Here is a 9739-nt window from a genome sequence, read left to right as displayed (position 1 = left end):
ACATGTTCTTTGCCTAAACGTACTTTCTTACTGGGCACTGAAGAATAAAAACAATTGAAAGAATTTACTGTTACAGTATTGATCTTAATAGAAGTACAAGTACAATAGTACATGTTGCATTGAGCTGATTTTTATGATGACTGACTTTTCAAGACCTACATATATTCTGTACTGCTGTTTCTTGAACGTAAGGTTCATAAGGATTTTGGCCAGTGATTTGGATGTCATGCTGATTGATTTTGATGCAGTTATTCTATTCATTACCAGTGGAGCAATATCAGGCTGAAAATTAATGTTTAATTTTAAGATCAGGTTTATCTCGTTTAACTAAAAAGTTTATTCTCAGGTGTCTTAAGTCAGTAAAATTGATATGCAGTAAAAATGTATCTTGCTCTTCTATTTTTAGGTGTTTGTTATCAGAATGCACAACTTTTTTTAGTTTCAGTGACGTCTTTGGCCATGTGGTCAACCCTAGTGTTGTTTTTGCTTTGTACTTCCTTGTCATCATCTATCACTCACATTGTCAATAATCCTGTGACTCACATTTTCATTCAAGGCGGTTTAGACTTGTATGTTTAAACCTACAGTAAGAACAAACAACACAAGGGACAATGGTGCAGCTCTAAATGTTTATATAATTTAAGGGTTGCTACTCCCTTGCTTAAAGGTTAAATTGTGAGTCAGCATATTGCAAGCTTTTTTGCCCCGGCATGACAGGCAATGACAATATGACTCATAAATATAAGCACAACAATGATGCAGAAAAATAAGAGAAAAAATATTTAAGAAAATATAATATATATAATATATATATATATATATATATATATATATATATATAAATGTTGTATTTTTCCAAAGATAGCTCATATCTGCTGAAGTCTGTCTACTTACTTTTGTTAAAAGTCAGTTTTAGCGCTAGACATTTACAGGATAGCTTAAAGTGGAAGTCACTAATGTTGTATTATTTCACTTTAGTTGGAAATGTCAAAGAATACAAAGGATTGTAAAAAAAATATGAAGACATATGAAAAAGCAAAACAAACAGTCGTGACAGTGAATGAATTAAATTTGTATGTAAAGTAACTGAGGAATATTGTTGACCTATTGATTGATGTTGATTTACACAAGAGGTAAAAAGAGATCTGATGTACATTTCAAATTCTTTTGAGAGAACAAAGAAGAGAGATTTATATCCAGAAATCTGCATTTACATGTACACACATCAGTGTTGTTAAAAGAGCTGCTGTTTTTTGCTTTTTACCTGCTTACTGCTGCAGGTGAACATACTGGTTTATTTCGCGTTATGTCACAAGCCACAGTAACTTCTGGGCAACTTTACAATCACATTCCAGGTGCATATGTACTCGGTGCAAGAAGTAATATTGATCACTCCTTTAAAGGCACAATGCACAGGATTTGTCAGTGGCTGTTTCTAAACACATTATTCAAAGGTGCAGTGAGTAAAAAAGACGTTTGCCGAATGAAAGTTGATTGTTGAATCTGACTCCCAGGTGGTCCAGTACCAGCATTTGGCACTGGATGACCTGGGATTGAGACTCAACAATCACCATTCTTACTCCAATGTCCAAATTTCCTGAACACAGCAAAATAACAAGAAGACAGTCAGAGAAATGGGTGTGGGTTACCGCCAAACACTTCCCTTGGGTCACAGGTGGTGTTTGAGTGTATGCATCATTATCACCATCATCATTATTATTATTTTTAAAAATCAAGCAAAATATTATTATTTAAATGACCATTACAAACCAAAATACATGCAACTACTAACAAAACCAGAAATGAGCAGCTAAATTAGCATCAGCAAAACCACATAGTGACATTAGCTCAGCATCTGTAAAACGGACTTAATGTTTACAAGTTTACAAGAGACACACACAACTCTCACCACTTGGATACACTCTGTTGTCACTTGTCATACTTGTCATAAATGCCGTGCAGCTCCATGTGCACAACAGCAGTTGTGCACTTCACCACAGGAGGGTAGCACAACAATCAGTGGCCTTCCCAACAGGTGTTAATGCACTCAGAATGCTGTTCAATATAGCTGCATCGACCAGATGTTTTCATTGCTGATTAATCAGACTCATTTTTTCTCTAGATGATTACTTATACTTTCTTGTTTTGTTTGGCCAACAGTCCAAACCCACCAGCAAATATTCACATTTGGAAGGCAGAAACTACTGATTTATAATTAACTGTGGATGAGAATTTATATAATTTATATATATTATTTATATAAAGTTAAATTTAAGTAACTATGACACAAGGTTCGATGGTTTGTACTTGTTTAATACCTTTAATAGAAACAATTTTCATCAACATTCTTGTTGTTGTTGTTGTTCTTCTTCTTCTGGATAAGCTGTAAAGTAAATGAGAGTAAATTGAGTAAATTGAGAGCTGTCTTCACCACGACGGGCCGGTACAACGACCGCATTACTGCTGTCGCTGCACCAATCCGCCTGTCAATCTCACGCTCCCATCTTCCCTCACTCGTGAACAAGACCCCGAGATACTTAAACTCCTCCACTTGAGGCAGGAACTCTCCTCCAACCTGAAGGGGACAGACCACCTTTTTCCGGTCGAGAACCATGGCCTCCGATTTAGAGGTGCCGATTCTCATCCCAGCTGCTTCGCACTCGGCTGCGAACCGAATAAAAACTTAAAAAAAAAAAAAATGTTACTGTTGTTAACCCACAGAACAAGTTGCCAAAAGAAATCTTCAGTATAGAGCAGTCTTCTTAATGGAAACTGTGCTGCTATTTTTTTCATGAACAAACTTGACCTCACAGAGGACCATCTGCCTAGTATTGAGTAGGTCCCTGAATAGCCCTGACCCATCAAGGCACGGACTCCACTAGACCTCTGAAGGTATGTTGTGGTATCTAGCACTAAGCCATCAGTAGCAGATGCTTTAAGTCTTGTAAATTGTGAGGTGGGGCCTGCATGGATCCCAATTGTTTTTCCACTGCAACCCACAGATGCTCAGTTGGATCAGTTGAGTTCTGAGATCTGATTCATAAGCCCAGGCCACCTTCTTCCATTGCTCCATGGTCCAATTCTAATGCTCGCATACCTATTGTAGGCACATTTGGGGGAGAACATGGGTCATCATGGGCACCCAGACTGGTCTGCAGCTATGCAGCCCCTTGTACAACAAACCTTGATGCACTGTGTGTTCTGACACCTTTCTGTTGGAACCAGCATCAACTTTTTCAGCAGTTTGAGTTACAGTAACTATTCTATTGGAATGGACAGCACAGGCCATCCCCACATGCATGAGTGAGCCTTGGCTGCCCATGATCCTGTTGCCTTTTCAGTTTTACTTCCTTTAGTTTTCCTCTACCACTTCTGTTAGATCCTGACCACTGCAGTCTGGGAAAATCCTACAGGATGCAGTTTGGGAGATGCTCTGTCCTCGTTGTCTAGCAATCACAAGTTGGCCCTTGGCCCAAAGTAACCCAAATCCTGCCTAATATGTCATACCTACTGCTAGATGCCATTTTAACAACGTAATCAATGTGATTCACTTCTCCTGTCTGTGGCGATAACGCCATCAACCTGGAGGCCCCACCCTCGATGGACAGGACTCAAAGGACCCAACATTCCAATGCCAGTGAACACCAAATGCCCCCAGAGGTCCTGTATTTTTTCCCCTGAAAGGCCAGAGCTGTTTTAGCAGCACAAGAGGGATATAGAAAATATTACGCAGGTGGTTTTTATGTTGCGGCTGACTGCTGTAAAAGTTTAGACAACATACAAAAAAGGAAACTTTTAATTTTTGAATTGTTGTGTACTGATCATTGTTACAACCGAAAAATTGGACAAATTGAAAAACCATGCAGATAAGCATACAGAATGCACATACATGTGATAGTATAAACAAAAAGTATTATCAGAATCAGAATCAGAATCAGAATCAGCTTTATTTGCCAAGTATGTGTGACCATACAAGGAATTTGACTCCGGATTTTTCTCTGTCCTGTGCACCATACAAAATACAAAATAGCAATAATAATAATAAAATGAAGAATAAAATTATAATGTAATATAAAAGTGACTCAATAATCATGTAGGACGTTCTTATGACATTACGTAGTTCATGAATGTCATTCAGCATACCTCTGACCCTCTGGATCAGGGTTAGGAACAAAAGCACAGTATAGGCTGAATGTTTTTTTTTTTCCCCACCTGAAATTGACCCTTTGCTACAGCAACACAGTAAAAAAGATTTGGCAAGGCCAGCATTCTGGTTTAACAAAAAAAAAAAAAAAAAAAAAAAAATTAAACAAAAACGGTCTATTACTACCCAGGTTTAATGATAGTGGAATTTTCCTTTAAGGAGAGACACTGTTTCTGTAAAGCATGGTAGGTTTTAATTCACTGTTACAATAACTTAATTAAAAATGCAAAAGCAGCATGTTTATACATTAGTTTATACATCAGTATGCCTTCTTCAACTAGCATAGCATAGAAGTGCTAGTTAATGATTGATTTAACAAATAATAAAGAAACATATACCTCCTTTCTACCTCATTATTATACGCCCCGGGTGAAGCATTTCACCATGACTACATCAAAATCCACAAATCCAGCCTGAAAATGAAGAAAATCTGAATTGATTGCACAAGAGTCTATAGAACACAGTTGCATAGTTGTCGCACTGTGGGTTGGCCACAGCCTTTGTCTGTGTGTGATTACCAATTAATACATTTTTTTCATCTTGCCTGGACAGCAATTACATGGACTAAACAAAATTAAACGTAAATAATCTTGGATTATATTCATTGCAAAGGACTTAGTTACATGTTCAATTTAAATATAATTGATTCTAAATGTGCTATTATAGCACAGTAGGTTAAGGCTGTATTTGTGCATAGTGAAAGTTTAATGTGTGGTGTTATATATAAGGTTATATATAAGGTCTCAGTTGTAAGCCATTACAACATTGTTGCAGTTAACGTTTGTTATCAATGGGTGTGGTCAATCTAACTTTGAATTTAATATCTGGAAATTCTTTCCAGGCTGTATAACAGTTGCAATCCTCAGAAGTCTTCCTTGGATTTTCAGTGGGAACAGTGTCCTTTTTCATACCAGTCATAGCCATCACTTTCTAATGGGGTTTCACATGAATATCAGTATGGATGCTATTGCTGGCTCGACAGCAGCCATGACAGCAGCACAAAGAAGGATGCAGTGATGAGACTGATCTTGTGGCTTACTCCACTTGAGACTTCTGTAAATGTTCAGAAAAGGAAACAGTGGGAGACCATTTTTAACAAACAGTTATGAAATAGGGTAGATTTTTGATGAAGTAGCATTTAATATTGCTTACGTGTGCCATCCACAAAAATGGAAGCAGTGTCAATGTTGAAGGCTGAGATGTTTGAAGCAGCACTGATCAAAGTATCTGCAATCTGAGTGTTGTTGGGAACAGACGTGGATGCGAATCCGAGGTCCATGTTGTTGATGATTGACCCATTGCTGCAAAAGGAGTAACCAAAAAATATGGTTATATACATATAAATTTATGACCAGATTCTTTTAATGTAACTTCAACAAAATTATTACCTGAATGAAACCACTGTCAAGGAGCGGAATGAAGCAAATGCTCTTTGGTAGTAAGGTTGAAGCTGCAGAAACACAAGCAAAAAAACTGTGAATACAGGAATTTTGAAATGTGTAGGATTATAACTAACAATAAGTGAATTGAATTAACTCCATCATACTCCGATGGGATATTTATTATTGGCAAATTAGAAAATCATAAATGCGTTTGAAACATATAAAGGATCTAGGTGTGATTTAAAGGATAAGATGGCATACTGCAGCAATACTGTGATATCATAGATATTTTGTGAAACACTGAGAATTAGGATGCATTTTGAACTTTAGTCTAAGACAAAGACTTACTGTTGTCCTTATCAGTGAGGCTCGATTTGAAAATGCTGTAGATTGTTGATTCAGTAAGTCACTTGTGAATGTCTCTCCAGCAGATCGGAAAGTCAGTCGCCTTGTTGTGACTGCCTCAGCTGTTGTAGACATTGTGGTTGTAGTTGTAGGTGTAGTTGTAGTTGTAGTTGTAGTTGTAGTTGTAGTTGTAGGTGTAGTTGTAGTGGTAAGTGTAGTTGTAGTTGGAGCACTTGTAGTTGTATTTGAAGTTGTTGAATCATTTAAAACTGTAAAAGCAAATATGGAACAATGTGAAATATGGGCAAAAACAATTTATACTAACTCCAATGTATTGCTAATTGAGACAACACAGCTGTTTGGTTCACTGACACTAAAACTAAAAGAACAAAAAAATCATACCCACACAAACACTCATGAGACAGACAGTGATAGATAAATGAATAATGGTGGGTGTATTTCCTTACTCTAAGAGCTACTGGGGTGAAGTGGAGGGCTACTGCTTACTTACCAACTGCTTTGATGGAGTCAACGTTAACAGAAAGGTTGAAGGTATTGTTGGGGTTAGACACGGCTTCTACTAAGGTCTGTGCAACATCACTGGCCTGGGGAACTTGATCTGCTGTTGCGTTACTGCTGAACTGAACCCCCACCTCTGCTTCAGTATTATCCACTCGAGTAATGGCCACTGCTGCTCTGTATCAAAATACACATATCTTATCAACATTGATAACTTTTGCACACGTGTAATTGTTAAATTAATTTTGTCACTATTAACATAAAAGTATATTACTGATGACCACAGCCAAGACCGTAAAACAACGTCAGTCAGACTCCTGAAATTTAAAATGTTACCTAAATGCTATGATAAAACTTCGGAGGAAGAACCTGCCATATCTTGCCCTGTAGATGATATCATACTGTAAAGAGGAAGCAAATAGAAAAAAACAGTATAGTATTACAATACAGTACAGTATTCTAAAACAAAATTAAAAAATTCAAACGCACTTAATACATCCAGAAAAACGTATACTCACCACTACTGTGACTCTTGCTTCAAGTGCCTTAAATTGTGGGCTGGCTCTATCATTCAGTGCTGGGACAAATGGTTCTACCAAGGTTGCTGCAACAACCACAACTCGTTGGGGAGCCGCAGTGGTGGTAGTAGTAGTAGTAGTAGTAGTCGTCGTAGTAGCTGTAGTAGTAGTAGTATTTGCTGTTGTCGTTGTTATTGCTGCTGCAGTTTCACCGTTTATAGTTGCTGACCCAGTACTTGTCGTTATTGTTGTTGCTGCTGGTGTAGTTCTGCTGCTTGTTCCATCAGTTATACTTGATCCACCATTGCTTGTCATGGCTGGAGTTGTTGGCATGCTGGGGGATGCCGGTCTTACAGGTATTGTTGAATTCCCAGGTGTTGTTGCACCTACAGGTGATGTTGCTGTTGACCCACTAATTGTAGCTGCTCCGATGGTTGCTGAAGTTACATTTGTTAAAGACCCTGCAGTTGTTGTTGACCCACCACTTACTGTAGGCCCTGCAATTGTTGTTGATCCTCCAGCTAATTGGCTAATTGATGCACCAGGTGTTGTTGATGCGCTGATTATTGTTGGTGTTGCACTAATTGTTGGTGAATGTCCAGGTGATGTCATCGAAGGTGCGCTGGGTGTTGCTGATGCTCCATTCATTGCAGACCCCGGAACAGTTGATGTGCCAGTTTCTGTTGTTGATCTTCCAGCTGTTGAACTTCCAATTGGTGCTGATGCACCAGATGCTGTGGATCCTCCTGTTGCTGTTGTTGAACCTCCAGTAGTCGTTGACCCACCACTTGTTATTGAACCTTCAGCTGGAATTGATCCACCAGTTGTTGTTTCACCAGCTGTGGAAGACCCTGCAACTGTTGTTGATGGACCATTTGTAGTTGGTGATCCTCCAATTGTAGTAGAAGACCCAGTTGCTGTTGAACCACCAGTTGTTGATGCTGCATCAGTCGCTGTAGACCCGCCAGTTGCAGTGGATCCATCAGTTGCTGTTGAGCCTCCAGTTGTTGATGCTGCATCAGTCGCTGTAGACCCGCCAGTTGCAGTGGATCCATCAGTTGCTGTTGAGCCTCCAGTTGTTGATGCTGCATCAGTCGCTGTAGACCCGCCAGTTGCAGTGGATCCATCAGTTGCTGTTGACCCTCCAGTTGTTGATGCTGCATCAGTCGCTGTAGACCCGCCAGTTGCAGTGGATCCATCAGTTGCTGTTGAGCCTCCAGTTGTTGATGCTGCATCAGTCGCTGTAGACCCGCCAGTTGCAGTGGATCCATCAGTTGCTGTTGAGCCTCCAGTTGTTGATGCTGCATCAGTCGCTGTAGACCCGCCAGTTGCAGTGGATCCATCAGTTGCTGTTGAGCCTCCAGTTGTTGATGCTGCATCAGTTGCTGTAGACCCGCCAGTTGCACTGGATCCATCAGTTGCTGTTGAGCCTCCAGTTGTTGATGCTGCATCAGTCGCTGTAGATCCATCACTTGTAGTTGATACGGTAATTGGTGTATCTGCTGTTGTTGATTCTCCAAATGTAGTTGATCCAACATCTGTTGTTGTGGGCACTTCAGTAGTGCTTTGTGCAGCAGCTGGTGTGGTAGCAAACTCAATAGCCACTACATGTAAATAACAGAAGGATCAATTTGCTTAAAATAACATTTTTTAAGCACAGTAATCATCTTTACATTTATTATTGTACAACAGTAATCACTAACTTACCTGTAATTATAAGTAAAATTGAAAGAAAGGGTCCAGTACCCATTGTGTCCTCTCTTAAACCTGGAAAATGTGACAGGAAGGTAGCTTAGAAAAAAAAATGTTATGAACAGTGAATATTTTAATATGTTTATTGATTGTTTTTTAATTATCTTTTTTTTTAAGAAACCTAAGGGAGAAGATATAAAAGTTAAATTAATGGTAATTGTGGTGTTGTAAACACAATTACGGTATATCCAGTAAATCTGCTTTTGTTTTTTCTGGTAGTTTATATTTGATTTGTTGTTGTCTTTCCACCTAAATGATCTGACATGATGTCCACTATCTCCACACTCCAAAAAAGGAAAGAAGAAAAAAAAAAGCAAGAATCAGAAATGTGTGTCATAATGCATCCTTTCAGACATGATGACATTATTTAAGCTTAAAAGTAATCTCAGTATGTTAAAACATTTTACATTGCACGATAACGCAGGTGTGTTAATGATTTATATTTGCTGAAACAGAACTCTGGTAATACATCCATTTGTTTCATTAAGTATTTAAATGCACAAAAGCAGCACATTATTATTATCTGAAGGACAAAGCTATACTCACTGGGAAGAATACCCTTTAACCATTACGCAATCGATCAGTTTTATTATTATTAAATCAAGCTACAGCTGTGACCAGCAGACTTGGATCTCACGATAGAAAAAGACAAGCAAAATGAAGTCCTCCCAAGAGCCAATACATTTTTTCATCCTAGCTTTAGAAAAGATTAAATCAAAATAAGAAAAATAAATTGTAAAATTGTACAGCTGCATAATAAAACATGATTTTATTCTAAAAGAATAATATATATTATCAAAATACGTATGAAACAGAAGTGTTTAGTGAAACAATCTGATTAAAAAAACCCTCTATTTAGAATATAGGCACAAAAATGTACTTACCCCAGGCAACAATTTATGAATTATGATTTTTAAATTTTTTGCACTAATTTAAAAGCTGATTCTGAGGATCCTTATTCCTCCTGCCCCTGCCCTTGTGCACAGCTTGTATGATACCAGCTGTTTGTCTGGGTCTTA

General features: G+C 38.3%; 1 protein-coding gene across 1 annotated transcript; it reads right to left on the bottom strand.

Moving 5' to 3' along the window:
* Positions 1-3778: 3778 nt before the first annotated feature.
* Positions 3779-9739, bottom strand: LOC124054598 (serine-rich adhesin for platelets-like). Its single transcript, XM_046380792.1, has 9 exons — positions 9605-9739; positions 8676-8735; positions 6969-8572; positions 6787-6851; positions 6443-6627; positions 5935-6200; positions 5593-5654; positions 5357-5505; positions 3779-5257 (listed from the first exon to the last, which is right to left on the bottom strand). Exons 2-9 carry the CDS (start codon positions 8716-8718, stop codon positions 5169-5171), a joined length of 2463 nt encoding a protein of 820 aa, XP_046236748.1. The 5' UTR covers positions 8719-8735; positions 9605-9739; the 3' UTR covers positions 3779-5168.

Source organism: Scatophagus argus, chromosome 23, assembly GCF_020382885.2.
Source record: "Scatophagus argus isolate fScaArg1 chromosome 23, fScaArg1.pri, whole genome shotgun sequence".
In the NCBI taxonomy this organism is placed as follows: Eukaryota; Metazoa; Chordata; class Actinopteri; family Scatophagidae; genus Scatophagus; species Scatophagus argus.
The sequence above is the reverse complement of the archived record's forward strand: the minus strand, read 5'-3'. Positions and strand labels throughout refer to the sequence as shown.

Excerpts from the sequence above, each read along its gene's own strand:
- LOC124054598 (XM_046380792.1), bottom strand. The coding sequence starts at position 8,718 with ATGGGTACTGGACCCTTTCTTTCAATTTTACTTATAATTACAG. Across the intron at positions 6,201-6,442 it reads TGACTCCATCAAAGCAGTTG|TTTTAAATGATTCAACAACT; the intron begins GTAAGTAAGCAG and ends TTGCTTTTACAG. Across the intron at positions 5,655-5,934 it reads CCTCACTGATAAGGACAACA|CTTCAACCTTACTACCAAAG; the intron begins GTAAGTCTTTGT and ends GTGTTTCTGCAG.